The 25,000-nt window shown below is 44.4% G+C and overlaps 1 protein-coding gene across 1 annotated transcript in view; it reads right to left on the minus strand.

Annotated features, from left to right (window-relative positions):
* LOC143297005 (uncharacterized) overlaps positions 1-25,000 on the minus strand; it is a 76,823-nt gene that overhangs the window by 1,454 nt on the left and 50,369 nt on the right. Inside the window, exons 2-3 of the mRNA XM_076609126.1 lie at positions 4,283-4,428; positions 1-2,051 (exon numbers count right to left, since the gene is read on the minus strand). The exon at positions 1-2,051 is cut by the window's left edge and continues 1,454 nt beyond it. Coding sequence (XP_076465241.1) covers positions 1,776-2,051; positions 4,283-4,414 — 408 coding nt within the window. The 5' untranslated portion in view covers positions 4,415-4,428 and the 3' untranslated portion in view covers positions 1-1,775. The remainder of the gene's footprint in view (positions 2,052-4,282; positions 4,429-25,000) is intronic.

The following is a 25,000-nucleotide window of genomic DNA, read 5'->3' on the forward strand; positions in this document are numbered from 1 at the left end:
CAGTCTGAAATCTGCATGCAAAAGTTGATAATATTCCATAATATACTCAGTGCACAGTAAGTAAAATCAATCTGTACACTGTAACAATCTTTCAAAAATACGTGCAACCTTACTTTTGAAGTAATGCCACGACTTTTTCAACGTTATAATATCGATAATAGGAAATCTTGTAAACATGATATAATTTCTTCAAGGTATATGTGATTGTAACTTTTAGAAATTCTACAACAGTTTGGAACATGACATCTGTAGTGAACTCTGACAACAGTGAATTCTATGGAAACAGGCAGAACAAAAGATCATTGGCTTGTATGTCTACCGTGAACTCAAAGTCAGAAGATGATACTGAAAGCAGTTATCAACTCAGGGAACTACGATGATCAGATTGCTTTGAAATGCGTACATCGTACACAGCGTATCGCCTTCGTTTGGTTTGTAGAAATGACAAAAAAGGCCTTTTTTAATTTTCGCTGTTCTTCTAATTGTTTTGTGTTCAGTGACTCAAATGCTGCACAGCATTAAATGGTTCGAATTCATTTGTCATCCAAATACCATGTTTACCTCTGTCAGTGTTGATGCTAAAGACTGAAAAAGATTATTAACCCTTTCACCGCCATAGGCGACTTTTATCGACATCGAAGGGTCATATTGGTAAGACCATTTGTTCAAACTGTAACAAAGCGTGACAGCTGCTGCCAGTTACCCCGCCTATACAGCAATGACGAACCTTTGCTCCCTGACCGAGTTTGAAGCGAACAAGTCCATGTTGTTGTTTTAACATGAACCGAAGCCTGTTGTGACTGAGAGCATCAAATCTAGAATACTTGGCGCTGGGGAGTGTTTTTCACACAGCAACGTGGCGGTGAAAGAGTTAAATAATAATAATAATAATAATAATAAAAACCCATACCCGAAAGTCCAGTTTAACAGCAAGGTGATTATTGAGTATTGGCTCTTTTGCAGCAATGTTTGACTCAAAACTGCTCGGTGTGTGGAAAACTGATTGAAAGTGATGCCGTTTCCTTGAAAATATCCCGACAGAACCCATCTGTTGGAAAATATAAACCCAAGATAACCCCCACCTCTGCTGCTTGCAAGTTGTGAAGCACTGAGCAGAAATAAAAATCGGCAATTTTGTTTCGAAACAGCCAGATTGGAAATTTGATTCCATTGTGGCTGACTATGCCCTCGTGCGCATGTCAAAGATAATCTGTCCGCCAATCGAAATGTGTGTAAAACTGTGAATGAAAAGAACGAAAGCCAAAACGAGAGAGAGAGAGAAATAGAAGAACCACCGTGTCATCACAGTTTATTCCCACCTATGGACTGGATAAAAAAAGAAACACAATGTTGTTTGAATTACCACGTGCCCTTTGTTGAAGATTTGTTTTTGTTGTTCTTCACACTGCAACTGCAACACATCACTTCTTACTGCCCCCTCACCTGGATTTATATTAGTAAAAAAAAATATTTAAAAAAGAAGAAGAAGACAAAAAAGAATAAGAAAAAGGCAGCAATGTCATTTCATAAAACCGAACCCAGACGATACGCACTAACAAGGAAAACTCCAAAGCAGTCTGATCAACATTCTACCAGAGGGAAAAAAAAAAAAAAAAAAAAAAAAAAAATCAAGACTTCAATAACTTGCAACACTGACAGTACATTATACACAGAAGCTTCTTTTTTTATAGTTGTTTTTTTTTGTGAGTAAGGTCCGTATATAACGACGGGTGAGCTGAGCTCTAAGAAAACAACCAACCAAAAAACAAAGCAACTCAAGCGTCAGAGCCAGCAGCGGCGGCAGCGGCGGCGGTGTTCTCTTTCACCGCCTCCCGCTTCTTGATACCCCCCGTGTACGTGCTCTTCCAGTCCTGGAGCCCGTCGGTGAAGTACTTCTGGAAGTTGCCGAAGCTTCGGGGCCCGTAGTTGAGCTGGCGCTTGCTGATGCCATCGGCCAGGTAGCTCTTCCAGTTGAAGATGCGGTTCTCGCTGCCCAGAGGACCACCGAAGCGTCCAGAGGGCTGGCCCAGGCCTCGCTTGTCCAGCCAGTTCTGGACACAAAGAGGGGGATATCATGTCTGATTGACAGGGATAATTATGATTACAGCGCAGCCAGTTCTGGACACAAAGAGGGGGATATCATGTCTGATTGATAGGGATAATCATATAATTACAGCGCAGCCAGTTCTGGACACAATGAAGGACAACATGTCTGATTGATAGGGATGATTATAATTACAGCGCAGCCAGTTCTGGACACAAAGAGGTCTGATTGACAGGGATAATTATGATTACAGCGCAGCAGTTCTGGACACAAAAAGGGGGATGTCATGTCTGATTGATAGGGATAATCATAATTACAGCGCAGCCAGTTCTGGACACAAAGAGGGGGATATCATGTCTGATTGATAGGAATAATTATGATTACAGCGTAACCAGGTCTGGACACAATGAGGGACATCATGTCTGATTGATAGGGATAATTATATAATTACAGCGCAGCCAGTTCTGGACACAATGAGGGACATCATGTCTGATTGACAGGGATAATTATGATTACAGCGCAGCCAGTTCTAGACAAAGAGGGATATCATGTCTGATTGATAGGGATGGTTATATAATTACAGCGCAGCCAGTTCTGGACACAATGAGGGACATCATGTCTGATTGATAGGGATCATTATATGATTACAGCGCAGCCAGTTCTGGACACAAAGAGGGACATCATGTCTGATTGATAGGGATAATTATGATTACAGCGCAGCCAGTTCTGGACACAAAGAGGGGGATATCATGTCTGATTGACAGGGATGGCTATAATTACAGCGCAGCCAGTTCTGGACACAAAACAGGGATATCATGTCTGATTGATAGAGATGGTTATAATTACAGCGCAGCCAGTTCTGGACACAAAGAGGTCTGATTGACAGGGATAATTATGATTACAGCCCAGCAGTTCTGGACACAAAAAGAGGGATGTCATGTCTGATTGATAGGGATAATCATAATTACAGCGCAGCCAGTTCTGGACACAAAGAGGGATATCATGTCTGATTGATAGGGATGGTTATGATTACAGCGCAGCCAGTTCTGGATACAAAGAGGGATATCATATCTGATTGATAGGAATAATTATGATTACAGCGTAACCAGTTCTGGACACAATGAGGGACATCATGTCTGACTGATAGGGGGTAATTATAATTATGATTACAGCGCAGCCAGTTCTGGACACAAACAGGGACATCATGTCTGATTGATAGGGATAATTATATAATTACCGCGCCGTATCCTCGAGCCCAAGAGACCGAGCTCAAAACGCATAACGAAAAAATACAGAGTAACTTACCTGGGCAGAGCCGACTGAGACTGCAACCTACGTTTTTATGGGGGGGCTCATCATTCGTTTCCTGTTGTGTCATTCGGTCAGGTTTCAGTCACACACACACACACACACACACACACACACACACACACACACACACACCATATCACACCACACCATACCACCGCAGCAAAATAGAATTTCCCCAAAACAGACACTTCGCTGCTTCTCAAGAAAAAAAAAAGTTTTCAGAACTGACTTCAAGTATCCAGGAGTCTCCATATAGATCCTCTGAAGATGTTTTACATTTGGAGGAAGCAATAATTATGTACAATGTAAAGTTGCGTCATAGTGGATGGAGCGCCTTACTGAGAAGCCAAGGATCTGTGTTCGATTCGTGCAACGATGCTTAATTTCATATCATGCGTCTGCGTGTGTGCGTGCGTGCGTGCGTGCGTGCGCGCATTTGTGTGTATTTGTGTGTGTGTGTGTGTGTGTGTGTGTGTGTGTGTGTGTGTGTGTGTGTGTGTATGTGTGTGTGTTTGTGTGTTCGATTCGTGCAACAATGCTTAATTTCATGTCATGCGTCTGCGTGTGTGAGAGCGTGCGCGCATTTTTGTGTATTTGTGTGTGTGTGAGAGAGAGAAAGAGAGAGAGAAACAGAGACAGAGAGACAGAGAAAATGTGTGTGTGTGTGTGTGTGTGTGTGTGTGTGTATTTGCGGTATGTGTGTGTGTGTGTGTGTGTGTGTGTGTGTTTGCGGCGTGTGTGTGTGTGTGTGTGTGTGTGTGTGTGTGTGTGTGTGTGTTGAAATAATTGCTTTGTTATCCCCCCCCCGCCCCCCACCCCAGACCCCCTTGTTTCCTGGCCACTGACCCTAAAGCCACCCTCCTCTTTACCTTTCCACACACACACCCACACACACACACCCACACACAGAAAATTGTACCAATGTACCTGATACTTCCTGTTAAAGTAATCCCCGAAACCGCCTCCCATGTTGTTGTCGTCACCACCGAATGACGTCACCGTGGCGATGACAACAGCCGCCATGACAAGTGTGACGTAAAAACTGATGCACTTGTCCATTGTCTCGGTGGTTTCTGAAACAGAATAGTCACCAGGTATTTCAGACAGGTTAAATTTTTTTTTTTTAAATAAAAGAAAATAGAAAAATCAGTCCACGCTAAAAATAACGAGCCGGAAATAATTTACTTGTGTAGAATCCCACAGGTCGCTGTTGTAGGCTATGTGTTTGAATCACCGTGTTCAGTATTGCTGGTTCAATGAAACATTGAAAACAGCCATTTGTGTGTGTGTGTGTGTGTGTGTGTGTGTGTGTGTGTTTTACCAAAGGAACTACGCAGGAAAGAAAGTATCATTTATTCGTTTACTTATTTATCATTCCTTAATAGGTGTTCTTTTTTCCCCTCAGAAATGGCTGTTACGGCATTTAGTATTAAAAAAAAAAAAAAAAGAACATTTTCAGTATTACCATAATTATTGATTTGGAAAGTAGAGGGTTGTTTTAGTTCCAAATTTGCGTCTGCGCTTGCAGAATATGCGATCAGAGGTTTTATACCGTCTCTGCAATCCATAATTCGATTCATGATTTAACATTTGAAGTCTACCTAAATAAGTATCTAAATAGGAGAAAATGTCAAATACATACAATTTTTATAGACCTACATACATACATACATACATACATATACAGAGAGAGGGAGAGAGAGTGGGGGGAGGGGGGTAGGTATATGGAAAAAAATTCTAAGAATCAAAACAATTCCTTGATTCAAACTGACAGAATGAGGTTGCGCCATCTATTCTTCGGGACAGGAACGGTCACTCTCAACAATCAACGGAGTGGTGGCTTCATTAGCTGAGCAGCTTGCGTATCACTGGCTCTCAGAATGTCATTGGCATTGCTTGATTTGAAGTGAAACTCTATAGAATTACACTCCGCTGGCTGTGCTGCATAATGAAATCAGGATGCGATCTGATTGAATGAGGTGCATGACCAGCTTCACCACAGCCAAAACAAACAAACAAACAAAAAAGGCATTACGCCATGGGGGCTTACTGTAGCGTGCAGACACGCGTACACGCGCGACACACACACACAAACACACACATGCACACGCACACACACATACACGCACACACACACACATACACGCACATACACACACACACAGATAAACGCATACGCACACACACACACACACACACACACACACACACACACACACACGAAATTCATTGATATCCTCATTCTACCTCTCCTGTTATTTGCACTCTGATAAAGCGACTGATGATCTCTGGCAGGCAAACATGTCTGGTTCGATGATCGGTTCATCTCTTTATTTTAGCCCGGCAGATGTTATTCGGTTTTGCTGACGATCTTTGTGAATTTTGGGTTATACATCCACCGCATCTGGCGCTCAGACACAATTTATCAGTAAAAAAAAAAGAAAAAAAAGAAGTAAACTTCTTTCACGATTTAATGACTGATTTCTGTCTTTTGGGATGAAAAAAAAAAGCGTCTGAACAAAGACATGGTCACCCTGGACATAAGTGAAAAGAAGAGAATCTGTTATAAAAACAGGATCGTTTGTGCACATCAAAATCGGACACAGTTGTTTCGGGGTTTTAGTGAGCATCTGAATGGGACTCAGTTGTTTTGGGATTTCCATCAAAGCACAGTTGCTGTGAAATTTATCACAGACTTAAAAGTTCCTCGACCAAACTTGTTTGCTGTTTTCTTCCCAAGAGAGAAACAGGAAATCTGTCTTAGACGAGAGGCTGTCTGGACTGCTGTATTCAACCTGGATTTTGAATGATCCGAATCGAAGACATTCGACCAGAATAGTCTGCAACATTCCTGTATTTAGATGTTTATCTTCACCTCATCCAGAGATCAGACACTGCAGGGTGACACAAAGAAACACGTCACAATGTATTTTTGTAGATTTTCCGTCTTCAGATATTAAGATTCGCCTACATTCTCTCTCTGTCTCTCTCTCTCTCTGTGGTGTTACACACACACACACACACACACACGCACACACAGAGAAAAAGAAAGAAAGAAAGAAAGAAAGGAGAAAGGAAACAGCAACACTAACAACAACAACAACAAACAAACAAAAATTGTATGTGTGTTAATTAGCTTTTCTTCTTCTTCTTTCTCGTTCCCAGTCCTTATTCCCCACTTTCTTGCCACTTCTTATCTCCCCTTCTCCCTCCTCCTTTTCTTTAGGGGTCTTCTTCGTCCGTCCATAACTAATCACCGGATTGTCCACAAAACAGATTGAAAAAAAAAAGAGAAAAAAAAGAGAAAGAAATCAGCATACACTGCACTGGCATTGGGGTTCAGACGAAAAAAACAAGATTTGAAAACAAATCTGATGCAGTCCAGATCCATTCGTGTTGCGTGTTTCTTTGAATATATTTCTATTTACAGTGCACGGGACTGAATAATTATATTCTCTGCCACTTGTTTTTCAACAGTAAAAAAAAAAAAAAAAAAAAGTTTCTGTAGGCAGACTGGACACACACTCTCGAGCACTCCCCCTCGCCCCCCCCCCCCGCCCCCCCCCCCGCCCAGCCCCCCTCTCCCTCTCTTCAGCCACTTCCCGTCCATGTGTCTATCTTCATTCTTTCTCTTTTAGCCTGCACTTAATTAGTCTCTGAGTCCAGAGGTTTATAACTTATGTATCGTTCGCAGGGGGCGTTCGTACGGGTCCTCATTCGTAGGCTGGGGAATCGTGTGTGTGTGTGTGTGTGTGTGTGTGTGTGTGTGTGTGTGTGTGTTTGAGACAGACAGACAACACACATGGATGGAAATGGATAAAGGGGGTAAATACATTTAAAACAAAACAAAACAGATAGCCTGCAAATAAACAAAGAAGATCAAACGTTTTCAATTGAACGGGATCACTCGAATGTTGTAAGCTGTAAGAAAACACGGTCTGTCAAAGTGTCCGAGTCAAGCACGCAGACCGGACAAAAACACTGAGCAAACAAGCATCACACAAACAAGGCCCATCTCTCACTTCTCAAAGTTGAACAAGATGACTCTGAAATCTTGGCTGGTTGGTCTGGGGTGAGGGGCGGGGGTGGATAGAGAGAGAGAGACAGACAGACAGAGAAACAGACAGACAGACAGACAGAGTGCTCATTATTGTTTACGCTTCGCTGCTCAAGAGAGAGAGAGAGAGAGAGAGAGAGAATTCATTTCATTGCCGAAGAAAAAGAACAGTTATGGAATCGCGCAGCGCCCCGGTACCATAGTGGTCAGTGTCCCCACCTGTCAGCATTGACACGTGGGAGTCAGGGTTCGTGTCCACGTCGGAGTCTTTATTTATTCAACATACCCGCTCTGCGCGGCTGAGGGGCAAGAGACGGGAGAGAGGTCGAGGCAGCTGCGACCAAAATACCCTGTTGTGCTGTGGGCGGTTCTCAAACCATCAGTACAGACCCGCTCTGCACGGCTGAGGAACTGGACTGGGGGGGGGGTTGGTGGTGGAGGAAACTGCTGCGACAAAGACTCCTGCTGAGCCAGGTTTGGGATCCCCCCCGTGTTTGGACCGCCAAACGACGGGCGCCATAGCCGAATGGTTAAAGCGTTGGACTTTCGATCTGAGGGTCCCGGGTTCGAATCACGGTGACGGCGCCTGGTGGGTAAAGGGTGGAGATTTTTACGATCTCCCAGGTCAACATATGTGCAGACCTGCTAGTGCCTAAACCCCCTTCGTGTGTATTTGCAAGCAGAAGATCAAATACGCACGTTAAAGATCCTGTAATCCATGTCAGCGTTTGGTGGGTTATGGAAACAAGAACATACCCAGCATGCACACCCCCGAAAACGGAGTATGGCTGCCTACATGGCGGGGTAAAAACGGTCATACACGTAAAAGCCCACTCGTGTGCATACGAGTGAACGCAGAAGAAGAAGAAGGACCGCCAAAGTTTCCAAAGGCGCCCCCCAGTTATCTCCGATGGTCTCCGGGCAGCGCCGACTTTCCCTCCTCGCCAGCGTCGGCGGCCTGCGCGTCTCATTGTGTGCCACTGCATTGGGTGTTGACAGAGCCGACTACCCCCTCGAACCTCAAGTAGACAGACACCCACCGGGACAACCATTTCACACTGACTACCCCTCTGCCACCAAACAGACCACCTGAAGAAAGACTGCCGTCGGACACCCTTCCGGAACAACTTGACCTTAAGGGTGTAATGCCAGTAGGTCGCTCAACTCAACACTACCAGCCAATCGCCGCATTCCTAATCTGCGTTGCGAATTGCAAAGGCAGACGTATATGGAAACAAGAGGGTGGGGGCAGGAGGGACAGGGAAGGATGGGGTGGGAGGGTGGCGGTGTGGGGGTGGCGGCAGTAGAGGTGGAGGCTCGAATGAAGTCTCTATGACCACATTCACTCTCCCTTCCTCCCCTCTCCGCGTCCCATCTCTGCCGGCAGTTAACACAGTGCAGACTGCTGGCAATGCTTTTTGCCGCCTGTCGATCCAAACATTGAGCTGTCAAACATGATCAATAATAAATATTATGTTGTTGATATTCATGTATCTGGTCTGATCGATGTGGTTTTTGTTTTGTTGTTAGTGTTGTTGTTGTTGTTGTTTTTTTTCTAAACTGAGAATATAACCTTCTTCGCGGAGAGATTTGTATGTACACACACACGCACACACATGCGCACGAACATACACACACATACACGTATCCTCTCTCTCTCTTTCTCACTCACACACACACATACGCGCACGTCTGCGCGTACACGCACAATGACAGAGAGAGCGATAGATACAGACAGACAGACAGACAGACAGACAGAGACAGAGAGATGCACAGAGAGAGCGAGAACGGCTGTGAGAAAACGGTACAGACATCCAAACACATGCACTCAGATAGGTTGAAAGACAATCATTATCTGTCCGTGTGTCCTAAACTGCTGTAGGAGGCCTGCTATGATACAGGACAAATGCACCGCACAAACAATCAGCAGAGACAACACCATTCGGTTAACTTTGCCCCAAATCATAAAAACAGAAAATGTCCGAAATTTGCTCAAATGGTTCAACACACTCTGAATTATTTCTCTGAGGGCACAGACCTCGTTTCATTTTGTTGACTCACTTGTGTAAACAAAGTGAGTCTATGTTTTAACCCGGTGTTCGGTTGTGTGTGTGTGTGTGTGTGTGTGTGTGTGTGTGTGTGTCCGTGTGTCTGTGTGTCTGTCTGTCCGTGGTAAACTTTGACATTGACATTTTCTCTGCAAATACTTTGTCAGTTGACACCAAATTAGGCATAAAAATAGGAAAAATTCAGTTCTTTCCAGTCATCTTGTTTAAAACGATATTGCACCTCTGGGATGGGCACAGAAAATAAAAAAGAAGCCTAATTATATGCAAACTGCATTTACTGCTATATTTATATTTTTTGTATTTTCTAAACTTGGCACTTTGACATCTTATTCTGACACAACAGCAAGAGGAGTCATTATTATCATTTTTTGTTCAAACAGGAACTTCTTTTGCTAAGCATGGAATTTTTATTTATTTTGCAAACGTTTTGGTGCAGATAGTAAAAAAGGGAAATTACTCTGTAATTAATGCTAGGGGACTTAATTTACCACAAGTGAGTCTTGAAGGCCTTGCCTCTCTTGTTGAAAATGTCTTCAACGGAAACGAAGAAGCTCTGTCCTTGAAAGAACGGACACAAGCAACATCATCTTTCCAATTTGTTATTGTAAACCACGCCAGTATTTCATTTAAATGTTATTTATCCTCTACGTATGTTTCAAGCTTTTATGATACTTATTCAATGTACAAACTGATTATTCAATGTACTAACTGATTTGTTGTTTATTTTTGTTTGATTATTTCAACAACAAACCAAAGGTGAGAGGCTCTCAAAGCCTGACAAGTTCGTTGGGGTTTTTGTGCGTAGGTCATGTGTCTGGTCTTTAAAAGTTTTTTTTAAAATTATTTTTATTTATTTTATTATTTTTTTTTCATAAACCAAACGTGGTATAGCGTATGTGTATCAATCTGCACGCATTGACACCTACTTGAAACTGAAACTGAACCTTGCCAGTCAGCACTGCAGACCTGAGGGGCTGTATTCAAGAGGCCATCGTGCCTGCAGGTAAAGGAGTACCTGCTTGCAAATCTACCCGAGGCAAGGCAAACTGCACGAACGTAAGCAGTATCTGGTATTCATGAATACTCGAGTCTAACCACGACTCTTCAAATCCAAATTTGCCCTGACAACCTGCCCATGGGTGGCTGCCCACGAAGAAGAGGTAAACATGGCGGATACTTTTTTGTAGTTTTGCTTTTGTTGGAGGAAAAAAAACAAACAAACCCGTACTTTGCGGATAGCCCGTGTTTTGCTAACTCTTTCGACAATGCTGTAACTGTTGTGTGGTGACAAGTAAAAGAGCATGGCTGAAGGGAATCACCGGGTTTAAAAAAAAATTATAGACGATGGGTAAGCTGCACCGCGCGTGTCTTGAAAACGAAGATAAATTAACCTTCAAATTAAACTGTAACCGCTGGTCCCTACCATGTCATGGGTAACTGGCCTTAACTCTCCATAGGAACGGCGAAAGAGACGACGTTAACAGCGTTTCACCCCAGTTACCATCATCAAAATATTACAAGCGGAAGGCTTTTATACTGAAGAGGTGAATGTTGACAAAGAATACCACAATTCTGACGACGGAAGAGAGGACTGGCCATACGGAGTGAGTTAACCTTCAAATTAAACTGTAACTGCTGGTCCCTACCATGTCATGGGTAAATTAAATTGCCTTGAGGCAAAATGAAATTTGTCTTGAACACGGCCCCTGCTGTGTCTACAAGGCAAAAGGAGGACCCGATTAGCTCTCTCCGCCTGTGGGACTTCCTACAACCCAATCTGCCGTCTCATCTGACGGGTGGGGATTACACAATCCCCTGCATCATCTGTTATGATCTTTCTTCTCTTGTTCCTTTCATCAAACAAGGATCTGTCTGAATGACATGCTGATGGCATTGATCTGTTTTGCTAGACTGCTTTGATTTGTATCTCATATCAGTTCATTTTCTTTTTACACGAAAATGATCTTCTCTTTCGCATATGAACACCCATGATCAGATAGACAGATATATAACTAGACAGACAGAAATAGAGAGAGAGAGAGAGAGAGCGGGGGTGGGGGGGTGGGGGGGGAGATGGGAGGGTGTGTCACACACACACACTCGCATATGTATATGTGTGTTTGTGTGTGTGTGTAGGCTATAATTATATGTATGTATGCATGTACACACACACACACACACACACACACACACACAGAGAGAGAGAGAGAGAGAGAGAGAGCAAAAAGAAAAAAAAAAGAAAAAGAAAAAAAAAAGATTAAACTATTTGAGCACTTGCTATCAAGTGTGTAACTGAACTATGAGTCGTCGTCTGTCAACGTGTCAACTACTGCAATGGGTCACACACTCACTGACTGGGCAAACATGCAGAAGAGGCATCAACAACACTCTCTTGAGTTGACGAAGACGAGAGACAAGACAGACAAAGAAGAGACAAGACAAGACATGTTTATTTTAGGAAACCCTGTGGGAGCACATGAAAATGTTTTATATTACATATTTCATGTAACATAGACACACGAATAACACTTCTGGATGTGTAATTACTCGCTCTTGAGTTTACCCAAAGTGAGATTACACTCAAGTAAGTGTGTTTGCTGACGCGACACATGGGTTTGTTTTGCTGTTGTTGTTGTTGTTGTTGTTGTCGTCGTTGTTGCTGTTGTTGCTTTAAGTGAGAGAACAGCTTGTTGAATTTCCTCTTCAGTGTCGACAAGTCCAAAAGGAGCGCTGGCCCAGAGAGAAAGAAGGGTCCGACGACGCCGTCTCTCCAATCTGCATTGCAAAACGTACAGCTCGTGTCAAGTGGGCGAGGCTGAGAGGACCCCCTCAAAGACTCTTTTCCCTGCAGTTCCCTCCCTTCCACTCCACTTCCGCCTCCACCACCGTACCCCCCCCCCCCCCCTACCCTACTAGCTGCCGATGGATTACACGACTACTGGGTTATCTGTCACGAGTTGAGAGCATCGCTCTGGATTTTGTTTGGTTTTTTGGGTGTGGTTGTTTTTTGTTTTTTGTTTTTTTTGTGGTCCAATTTCAAACATTGATATGTCAATATGAAATACCGATGGCATTCGTGTGTTTGGCCAGACTGCTTTGATGTCTCATTCATGTTAGGGTTCTTTCTCTCTCCTCTCTCTCTATCACACACACACACACACACACACACACACACACGCACGCACACACACACAGATAGGGGCAGCCAGCCAGCCAGATACGCACAGCCAAAGAGCCAGAGACAATGGGAAACAGAGAGAGAGAGAAAGAGAGAGAGAGAGAGAGAGAGAGAGAGAGACAAGACAAGACAAGACAAGACAAGATAAATTCTTTATCTTCCAGGATAATAGATAAGCACTGGCGCACTTTTTTTTTATTTCACCCAGTCCCCGCCCTGAAACAGGGTATACACTACTCAGTACTACATTATATATATCTCATTGCAAGCACGAGAGAGAGAGAGAGAGAGAGAGAGAGAGAGAACAAGTACGTGTGTGTTTGGATGGGAGGAAAGGGGAGGGGGCGGGTGTGTGTGGGGGGGGGGGGCGGGGGGGGGGGGGGGGGGGGGGGGGAGACCAACACCAAGCATCAAAAGACGAGCGCTCCTGGTCTTGAATCAACAATCTGTGAGGAGCATGTCACAAGCTGCTAGCAATCCAATCCAACAAGTCCTGCACGACTCACACTGCTCAAACATACTAGTAGTACCGATCAAGCTAGCAGACAACAACACTCACTGCACTGTCCAGCGTCAAAAGTGTCAAGAAAGCTGACAGAGGTTGGAAAACCTCACTGACTCCTTTTTTTGGGGGGTGGGGGTGAGGGGGTGCTGTGGGTGTAGCGGTGTGTGTGTGTGTGTGTGTGTGTGTGTGTGACTCGTGTGTGTGGAGGGGGGGAGGTGAGGGGGGGGGGAGGCTTAACTGCGAGACACTCATTGAATGTCATTACATTGTCCACAAAAAAAGGAGCGGGTTCTTTTTTTTTTTTTTCCTCCGGAAAGAAGCGGCGCCAACCAACGACCGTCATCTATCCAATCTGCATTGCAAACCGCTCGTGTCTGACACCCCATCAAGGCCCCACATCCCACGCTCACCCCCCACGCCCCCCCCCCCAACCCCACCCCACCCCTCCCAGCCTCCCCTGGTCAGCAATCCCTGTACCTTGCCTCAGCACCTGATAGATTACAATAATATTGTCTGGATCATCTGTTGTGAGCCATGAGCATCACTCTTTACTTTTTGGGTGGTGGTAGTGGTAGTGGTGGTGGGGTTGGCGTGGTGGGTTCCTATTGGGCACTGATTCTTGTTTCTTCATATGAAATGCTGATGACATCTCATATGTTTGATTATGTTAGGGTCTTATCATCGTAGTTCTTATCATTCAGAAAGGAATCTCTCTTTGACACAGACACAGACACACACACACACATAGACGCAGGTACAGACTCACGCATGTGTGTGTGTGTGTGTGTGTGTGTGTGTGTGTGAGGAGGAGTGAAGGAGAGAGCGAACGCACGTCACGTGCATGTTTGAGCGCTGTTGCGCTGAAAGAAGACACTGCGACTCAGGGTTGTGAAGCAATGATTCGCTGCCTGTTATCTGAGCGGGACGGACATCCTGAACATAACCTCAGAAAAAACAAAACAAAACAATCACTGTTGTTCGCATCACACGTTGGCTACATGCCGAAATGGCCAAAATGCTTTCTGCATGCCATCCATCCTACCTCTCCACTCCCCCCCCCCTCACTCCAATCCCCAGGACAAAAATCCACAAAATCTTTTCAGCAAGAAGCTTTATTTGCAAGACATTCATATACGTCAGTTTTCCTTCTTAAAAAAAAGAAAAAAAAATATAAAAGAGACATCTCCTCAATGAAACATAAACATGCCAGTGCCTGTCAAATAAAATCATATTTATTACCAGCATTATATTTTTGACAGAGCGAACCATATTTTTGGAGAGCAAAATATGTACAGAATCAATTTGAGTTTGCAATATATATATATATAAACATATCATTTCTTCTTCGTACCGAGCATGCGATATGTTTTATAACGCAGTGTGTCTTACGTCACGGAATCGAGCAAAGTTTGACAATGAATTCAGGCAGAATCATAATCTTAAATATAAAACGCAAACATATTGGATTCACATGCTGAAACATTTTCAATTTATCTAAACATTAAAAAAAAGAAAGAAAAAAAAAAGTAAAGCAACCCAACTAAGATAAAAAGAGCTAGTCATGAAACATGTATCGACGATCCTTTAATCTATTTAGTCGTTTTTTGTTTAAACCGAATCAAATGCAAATCAAAACAACGTTATATTCTTTAGTAAAAATTAAAATTTCAGATTAGTCTTCAAATCAATATCTATCAAAACCCAGAACATGATTATCGTGCAGCGAAATTTATGGTCTTAGATACAACAACAACAACAACAAAACAAAAAACAACAAAGAGACAACAATAACAACAAAAACAATATAACAGAACAACAACAAAACACACACGCATACACACACACACACACACAAAAACTAAACAAAAAACAAACAACAACAACAAAACAAAAAAAACAAAACACGTAAAATAATGAACAAAAAGATAGTAAAAAAGAAAAAGAAAAAAACCACACGTAAAATAATGAAAAGATAGTAAAAAAGAAAAAAACAAAAACAAAAACAAACAACAATCCAAAATACATCCCAGAGACGCTGGACCATTTGTGCAATGCCCGAATAAGCTTTCCCCGGACGTATTTTCTTTTCACTGCAAAGTTCTTTACCTGATCTTTCGACAGTGGATGTAAAAAAGTTGGGGCGAAATGGGCAGATTCCTCATTGTCGAACTGCTACAGCTCTTTTACTCTACCTGCTGTTAACTCACTCAGTACGGCCAGTCCTCTCTTCTCCTCTACACAGACCCCTCGGATGTCCAGTGGGTGTCTCAATGACCCAACCTTTAGCTTCCGTCTTCAGAATTGTGGTATTCTTTGTCAACATTCACGTCTTCAGTATAAGAGCCTTCCACTTGCAATATTTTCATGGTGGTAATTGGGGTGAAACGCTGTTAACGTCGTCTCTTTCGCCGTTCGTATGGAGAGAGTTTTAACTCACTCAGTACGGCCAGTCCTCTCTTCTCCTCTACACAGACCCATCGGATGTCCAGTGGGTGTCTCAATGACCCAACCTTTAGCTTCCGTCTTCAGAATTGTGGTATTCTTTGTCAACATTCACGTCTTCAGTATAAGAGCCTTCGCTTGCAATATTTTGATGATGGTAATTGGGGTGAAACGCTGTTAACGTCGTCTCTTTCGCCGTTCGTATGGAGAGAGTTTTAAGGTTCTTCTGTCATTAGGAAAGCTGACCTCAGTTTTTATTTTGCCACTTTTGTGTGTGTGTGTGTGTGTGTGTGTGTGTGTGTGTGTGTGTGTGTGTGTGTGTGTGTGTGTGTGTGTGTGTGTGTGTGTGTGTGTGTGTGTGTGTGTGTTCGCACTAATCTGTTTTCTTTTTGCTTTTTAATTCTTTTCTCATCATGGAGCCTGATTACGATCCTCAAAATAATGCACTCCTGATGCTAACGATCCACTGGAACAGTGTATGGAAGGGCTGATTGTACCTTATGTTTTACACCTGCGTGACATTACGCTTGCGCACTTGCGCGCGCGCGCGCGTGTGTGAGTCAGTGGACACGCGAGTAGGGGTGGGCGTGTGTGTGTGTGTGTGTGTGTGTGTGTGTGTGTGTGTGTGTGTGTGTGTGTGTGTGTGTGTGTGTGTGTGTGTGTGTGTGTGTGTGTGTGTGTGTGTGTGTGTGTGTGTGTATGGATGTACGCGCGCGCGCGCGCCTGTGCAAAGAAAGGTCAGGAAGGATATTTGAATCATTTTGGATGTTCACTGCAAAAGTTGTTCCGTGTCATAAGTAGACTCAACACTGACTCTCTAACTCTGATCTAATTAACCACACACCATCAACCATCTCAGTACAAATTTGTGGGCCAAGGCAAGAAACTCACCCCCCCCCCCACACACACACACCCTCTATACCCCCACCCCCAGACCCACCCGACCCCTCCAGCCCTCACCCAGTTTTGAAGTAATAAGGTAAAGGTCTTGAACCCGTTTCCTTGATAAGGATCGTTACTACATCAGCAGTGATCGAAGCCTATTGGAGGTGGAAAATGGAAAAGCGACATCGTCATGGCATCCCGCATACTGCTGATCTCGGGAGCCGTCCCCGAGGATTCTCAATGGGTCGTGGCAGCTGTTCCTGACTCTACAGTCAGACACGTAACGACAGAGACGATGTCAAACATTAATCCGTTAGCTACTGTTAACCCTTTCACTGGCAAGCTCGCATTTATGCACAGGCGTGCTAGAGGACCCATGTCACTGAAACGTGACCATTTATTGGTCTGTTATCCATGAACCTACTGCTCTTAATGTTCGGTGGTAGAATAGGCCATATTTTCTATACATCGCAGGGGGAATCCCCAACTATTCTCAGCCACTGTCTTTTCTGTGTTTATACCACAAGGGAATTTTGTACTCTAAATTGACTGGCGGTGAAAGGGTTAAGGAATAATGGAAAATAGAAGAAGAAGAAGAAGAACAAGAACAAGAAGAAGAAGAAGAACAAGAACAAGAAGAACAAGAATAGGAATGAATAGAAGAAGAAGAAGAAGAACAAGAACAACAAGAAGAGGAAACAACAACAACAATAACAACGAAACAACAACAACAAGACCAAAAGCAAGAATGTTGTAAGAACAAGAACATCTTGCATCTGCTCCAACAGTTCTCGTGTCAACAAACGCAACCGGCAACAACCTGAAACCAGCATTGAACAGAAACTTGAAACTAAAGGCGCTCGCTGAAATATAATTTTCTTTCAAACAATTAGCACCAATGATCATGATGGCAGTTTCTTCGTATCCGAAATCACTGGGAAGAAGGTCTAGTCCGGGTGAGGCAAGCCTTCTGGTGGCTGTACAGGCCAATCCTGGTCTTGCATTGTCGGGAACAGCTGGCGCACGTGACTCCATGTGGAGCAAGCAGCGCTATCCCAAGAGAGGGCTGCTTGGTCGCTCAGAGCGCTGCCGAATGCTGTTGTTGCCTCAAGTCAACAGACAAGCGACCCAATAGTCTGAGCCGCCTACATGCAGAATTGAGACTGCGACTCCCAGTACCATCTAGTACCTGTCGTTTCGCCTCTCCTCCATCGCTGTAGGTCTTTATTCCCGCCTGCACTGCGAAGATTTAAAGTGAAGACCAGTGCGCGCGAACCAATCCCACTCTTTAGGCCATGCATCCTTCCATAGGGCTCGCTGAAATATAACACCCTCTCAAACAGTTGCTATGGCGATCACAAAATTTAATTTTTACTGCTTTGCAACATACTGAGAATCAGTACAAATTATTTACTGACTGCAAACTTTTTCATCGTTGAGAAACTGCCAATCCAAACACACACGGAAAAGGAATGCGAGGCAAAAAGAGACTGCATACAGACCTCCTGGATGAAATTTCACATTCCATGCTATCCATTATTAGTGTCTCCAAAGGGGAAGAAGGTTGAGCAAGATGAACAACAGGAACAACAGTAAAGGAAAAAAAAAAGAAGTGAAAATTAGAATCTCCATATCTTCATCTTCCACATATGTTCATTCTCTGTTTTGTCACAGTGTCATAAGAAAAAACCTTCGGAATAAGATATTTTGTGATTAGTTTCCTCATTGTAAAAAAGCAAACAAAAACAAAATGTATTCACACAAGAAGAAAAGAAGTAGGAGGAGGTGGAAAAAGAGGAAAAAAGAGAAAAGGTGGATGAGGAGAAGAAGAAGAAGAAGAAGAAGAAGAAGAAGAAGAAGAAGAAGAAGAAGAAGAAGAAGAAACAAGGAGTGACCTCCATTTCTTTAATGTTATGCTGACATAAGCACCCGCTCTTCCCCCTCAGTAAAAACACACAAAAAAGAAGAAATAAAACATTAAAAAAAGTATAAAGAGAGAGAGAGAGAGAGAGAGAGAGAGAGAGAGAGAGAGAGAGAGAGAGAGAGAGAGAGAGAGAGAGAGAGTATGTGTGTGTATCTGTGCAATATAGAGATTGAGAGAGAGAGGAAGGGAGAGACAAAAAGAGAGAGAGGCAGACAGAGAGAGAATAGAGAGAGAGACACACACACACACACACACACACACACACACACACACACACACACAGAGAGAGAGGCAGACAGAGAGAGAATAGAGAGAGAGAGAAAGAGAGAGAGAGACGTTGGCAGACAAACAGACAGACAGACAAACACATACACAAGGCAAACACACACACACACAGACACACACACAGACAGAAAGAAGACCGAGAGTTCCGAACTGCACCCTATTTCTGCTCAGTAACCCCCCCCCCCCCCCCCCACCCCCACACACTTATCCTCCCCAAATACCCCAAACTCTCCCACCCACACACACCCCGCCTAAACATCTCGCTTCCCCAGCCCAGCCCACCCTCCGAGCCCCAAACACCACCACCCCCACCCACCCCTTTCCTTCCTCCCTCCCCTGCCCTCCCCACCTCTCCCCTCTCATCTCCAGTAACTAATTGCGCTCCCAACCCCCTGCAGCCCAAACACGATCAGACATGCAGGACAAGACGCCCCCCTTTTTTTTCAGATCGCTTTCCAGGCAGGGAAACAGGATATGTACCAGGCTGGGGAACCTGCTACCCGAAATGTAGGCAGAGGACGGGGCAGAAGAAAAGAATTGAAAGGGTGTTCGAGGGGCCGGGGAGAGGGAGGTGGGGGTTGGGAGGGCTAGGGGGGCTGGGGGGGGGGAGAGCGGGGCGAGGGGTGGGGCGGGGGCGGCAGCAAGTGGGAGGAGGCAGGGAGAGAAGTGGACAGGGCGTGGGGCCGGGGGGGGGGGGGGGGGGGGGGTATGGGGTGGGGGTTAGATGGGGATGGGGGATGGTACAGCATAGCGTTCTAGGAACATCCAGCCACAGAGTTTTCATGGGGGTTGTGTTGACTTTCTTTTCTTTCTTTTTTTTTTTTTTTTCTACGTCTTCGAGGTTGTTCCAACAGCTTATTAAAAGGTGCAAGGGAGAAATGGGAGGCTACCGTTTCCATTCGTTCGCCCCTCTCCTCCCCCCCCCTCCACCCCACCCTGCCACCCCCCTTACACATACCCTGAAGCGTTTTTAATCCCCCCCCCCCCCCCCCCCCTGGATTCTATAGGGTGAGACACGCGCAATGGGATGATTTCTGTCTGTCTGTCTTTCTTTCTTTCCCCAGTCTGCAGGATTTTCTTCTTCATCATGTTTTGTAGACTTTTTTTTCCTTTTCTTCCTAATCAGGAAGTGTGAAGAAAAAAAAAAAAAAAAAAAAAAAAAACAGGGATGAAATGAAACATCATGTCTTCACTTTTTTTCTTCTCATTTCCATCCTTATCATAAAAGAAAGCCCCCCCCCCCCCTCCCCCCCCCCCCCCCCCCCCAAAAGAAAGATACAAATAGAAGTGAAAAAGAAGGGGAAAAAACAACAACAAAAAACTACAGAAGTACCTGGACGCGCATACACACATACATCGACATAAACACACACACACACACACACACACACACACACACACACACACACAGAGGGCACAGACTGGAAAGGCAAAGAATGAAAAATGCACGAATTGTAACAAGCTGCGAACCTTTTAATAACTCTCAACTCAGATTAAACTGACGAAGGGAAAAACAATACCCCCCCCCACCCCCACTCTCCCCATACCCTTAAACCCCATCGTTTGCAGATAAAACAAACGAAAACACATATACAAAGAAAAAACGCAAACATACAAACGAATAAACAAAGTCATTTCAGATTTTTCTATCTATGATGAGAAATTGGGTGTTTCAAAAAAAATGTGGGGGGGATTACTGTTCCATAGGTGAGAGATTAAATAACAATGCCCCTTGGGGTGAATGATTTCCCGTATTTTTTACTATTGCTAATTCAGAGACCACACTTCGAGATACTGTTCACAACAGTACATGTTATAAGAACGGATAAATGGCAGTAAAACCCCACCCACCACCACAACAACAACACCGATCATTCACTCGACTACCATAACACGCCCACCCCTCCCCTGTCACCCTCCCCATTATCCTAAATACCCCACCCTCCCCCCAAACCCGCAATCTGTTCCCCACACCCACCCCACCCTCCGACCAACACCCCCCCCCACACCCTGTCCACTCCCAATGCCTCCACCTTCCCTTAATCTCAATAACTAATTGCGCTCCAACCCCTGCAGTACCAAACAAGAAGAAGCAGGACAAGAAAGACCCACCTTTTTTTTCAGATCGCTTTCCAGGCAGGGAAAAGGAGAGTTATACAGCGTGGAACATGCTACCCGAAATGTAGGCAGAGGACGGGGTAGAAGAGAAGAATTGAAAGGGTGTTCGAGGGGCCGGGGAAGCGGGAGGTGGGGGTTGGGAGGGCTAGGGGGGGCTGGGGGGGGGTGAGAGCGGTGCGAGAGGGGGGGGGCGGAGGGGGGGGAAGCGGGTCGGCAGGCATGTGGGAGGAGGCCAGGAGAGAAGTGGACAGGGCGTGGGGCGGGGGAGGGGGTGGTGGGGGGTGTATGGAGGGGGTAGAAGTTAGATGGGGAAGGGGGATGGTACAGCCATAGAGTTCTAGGAACATCCAGCCACACAGTTTCATGGGGGTTGTGTTGACTTTCTTTTCTTTTTTTTTTTTTCTACGTCTTCGAGGTTGTTCCAACAGCTTATTAAAAGGTGCAAGGGAGAAATGGGAGGCTACCGTTTCCATTCGTTCGCCCCCTCTCCTCCCCCCCCCCTTCCACCCCACCCTGCCACCCCCCCTTACACATACCCTGAAGCGTTTTTAATCCCCCCCCCCCCCCTGGATTCTATAGGGTGAGACACGCGCAATGGGATGATTTCTGTCTGTCTGTCTTTCTTTCTTTCCCCAGTCTGCAGGATTTTCTTCTTCATCATGTTTTGTAGACTTTTTTTTCCTTTTCTTCCTAATCAGGAAGTGTGAAGAAAAAACAAAAAACAAACAAACAAAAAAAAAAAAAACAGGGATGAAATGAAACATCATGTCTTCACTTTTTTTCTTCTCATTTCCATCCTTATCATAAAAGAAAGCCCCCCCCCTCCTCCCCCCCCCAAAAAAAAAGAAAGATACAAATAGAAGTGAAAAAGAAGGGGAAAAAACAACAACAAAAAACTACAGAAGTACCTGAACGCGCATACACACATACATCGACATAAACAAACACACACACACACACACACACACACACACACACACACACACACACACACACACACACACACACAGAGAGAGAGAGAGAGGTCACAGACTGGAAAGGCAAAGAATGAAAAATGCACGAATTGTAACAAGCTGGGAACCTTTTAATAACTCTCAACTCAGATTAAACTGACGAAGGGAAAAACAATACCCACCCCCACTCTTCCCATACCCTTAAACCCCATCGGATGCAGATAAAACAAACGAAAATACATATACAAAGAAAAAACGCAAACATACAAACGAATAAACAAAGTCATTTCAGATTTTTCTATGATGATAAATTAGTTGTTTCAGAAAAAAAGTGTGTGGATTACATGGTTCCATAGTTGATGAGATGATTTCAAATAACAATGTTCCATTGCTGGTGAGATGATTTCAGCCGTATTGTTTACTGAGTTGCTAAGTTCAGAGACCACACTTCGAGATACTGTTCACAAATCAGTACATGTTATAAGAACGGTATGAAATGCAGTAAAAACCACCACCACCACCAGCAACAACAACAACAACTGCATTTCATGATCGTACAAACATATTGTTGATTTGCTGTGAACTCCCAACACATAGTAATTCACGGTGTTGTGGGGAAGACATATTGTTGATTTGCTGTGAACTCCCAACACAGTAATTCACGGTGTTGTGGGGAAGACATATTGTTGATTTGCTGTGAACTCCCAACACATAGTAAGGAGGAAAAAGAACATAATCAGTAGAAGCAGCAGCAACAAAAGAAGAAGAAAAAAAAAAAAAAAGATGAAGAAGAAGAAAAGGAAGAACACGAACAAGAAGAACGAGAAGAAGACTGACTGATTCACTGAATCTTTAATGGGTAGAGAATTAGACACAATAAAGGCCTTTTTACAATTCTGCCCATTTAACGAAACTAAACATGAAAAAATACAGACCGGATGAGATGAGTTACTGGACAGAAGATTAACTAGATAATGAAGAAGAAGAAGAAGAAGAAGAAGAAGAAGAAGAAGAAGAAGAAGAAGAAGAAGAAGAAGTCCTGTTCAGAGAAGAAGGTAGAACAGCAGCAGCAGCAGACGACGAAGGAAGACGGACAGTCAGGAACACAATGAATGCATCCGGTTCCCTTGGTACCACGCTATCGCCCGTCCCATTCCCTTAACTAATGAGATCCCACATGTGACAGTAATTACCCAGTCCGTAAAGCTGAAAGACTTCCGTTCTGCCCACCCACCCCCCCACCCCCCCTCCATCTCCCCTCGCCCCCCTCCCAACACCTTAATGATGATGGTTCTCGAAGACCAGCAATCCGAGAACGATGAATGAATCAACGCGCGAGGCAGGGTATCAAATCGGACAGTCTGTTGTGTGTGGTTGCAGGATGTGTGAAAGTACATAGACGGCTGAAAAAAAATACCAAAGACTGAGTTGGGGAAGTTGTGGTCCGCAGCGGAAGCAGTAACATGGAGCTCGGAAAATGAAGCAGACGTCTCTCTTGAAACGCGCTTTCGGTCTTCCGTCTCAACAGGTTATTAGGTGCCGAAGAGTGACGAACAATAAGACGCAGGTTTATTACACCTCTCTGCCTTTCTTCTTCTTCTTCTTCTTCTTCTTCTTCTTCGCCTGTGGCATTCTAAAAGTCCGCAGCTCTCTACACATCGCATTCGGCGTTACTTATTTGATTGCTGGTTTTCAGTCAGTATTGATTTCTCTTTCAGGAAAGACAACCCTTCCTTTCTCCCACTTCTCACGAAAACGAAAGACTCTGAAGAATGAAACAAAAGGTCAGACTATCGTCCCCATCGCATGAGGTAGCGTTACTGAGGAGTGTCAGCAGAATGTTCTACTGTTCGCGTGCGCACCATCCTCTCAGGCAACGGTGTGTGCGCGCGCGAGCATACGCATGCACCAAGCGCACACATCACAGGAGCGCCTGTAAAGTGGCTGCAGCCATGTCGCCTCACTTGGCTGCTCCTTATATGACAGACTGGCATAAGTTCACAGCTGGGCCAACAGCAAAGTGAGAGCTGTATCATCAATGGTTTCTCCACTGCAGTGGGAAGTCATTTACAGCTTAGTCTTTTGTGAAGGACTATGGCCCTCAAGGTTTGGTCACGTCATACGACATAACACCCTCTCCAAAACCATCCTGCAAGAGACTGTAGAGGGAGGGCGCAGATGGGGGTGGCAGAGAAAGAGCTGGTCCGACAACGTCAAGGAATGGACCAAAATGACGATGCCAGATCTCCTCACGACAGCTGCCAACAGAACGGCGTGGCGAGTTATGACATCTTCCTCATGTCCCCCCAACGACCCCAGCGGTCGAGGGAATGAGTGAGTGAGTAATGACCCTCAAACTATGAGACAAGATTGCACTGGTTCTTAGTGCTGCAGCCTTGGGGGGCTAGCTGGCTTTTAGGAACCATCTCAACGCCGACTGTCCTATAACCCTCTTGGCCGAGAGAGTGGGAATGTAACTTGGGCGAGACACTCTCCACTATAATCAAATTCTAGCACAGATAGTCGGGACAGCAGTTGCCTCCTCTGCTTTCCTAATGGTCATGGTCTGACAAGACTGACTATCATACATATCATACATATGGCATAAATAATACGCCTACGTCTTCATGTAATATGGAGGAGAGAAATGTGACTTTTAGTTAAAAAAAAAAAAAGAGAAAAAAAAGAGAGCAATTGCTTGGAATTTACGTGAATATTACTGATGTAGACTGCTTTCTTTCTTGCTCCATTTCATTCATTCACTTATATATTCATCCATCCATCCATCCATCCATTCATTTCATTCATTCGTCTATCTGTTTATCTATTCATTCATTCATTCATAATGTATTTAAAACACAAAGCCTATTTCTATTTTTCGTTCGTTCTCTCATCTCTCTTCTCCTGTCCAGACATTCGTGCCATTACAGCCTACACACAAATCTCTCATAATTCGTTAGATGAAACACACGCATTGTTTACAGCATCGTTAATATCATCGGAAGCGATGTCAGCAGCAGACCTTAACGATGTCAGTTATGGGGCCGCACGAGCAAAACACGGTCAATCACAAAGCACACAACGAAGCCATTCAACTATTTCTTTGGCAGCGTATGTGGGAGTAAATTAACCGCCATTGTTTCGTGTGTGTATGTGTGTGTGTGTGTGTGTGTGTGTGTGTGTGTGTGTGTGTGTGTGTGTGTGTGTGTGTGTGTGTGTGTGTCTTTTT

The sequence above is a fragment of the Babylonia areolata genome, chromosome 2 (genome assembly GCF_041734735.1).
Source record: "Babylonia areolata isolate BAREFJ2019XMU chromosome 2, ASM4173473v1, whole genome shotgun sequence".
In the NCBI taxonomy this organism is placed as follows: Eukaryota; Metazoa; Mollusca; class Gastropoda; order Neogastropoda; family Buccinidae; genus Babylonia; species Babylonia areolata.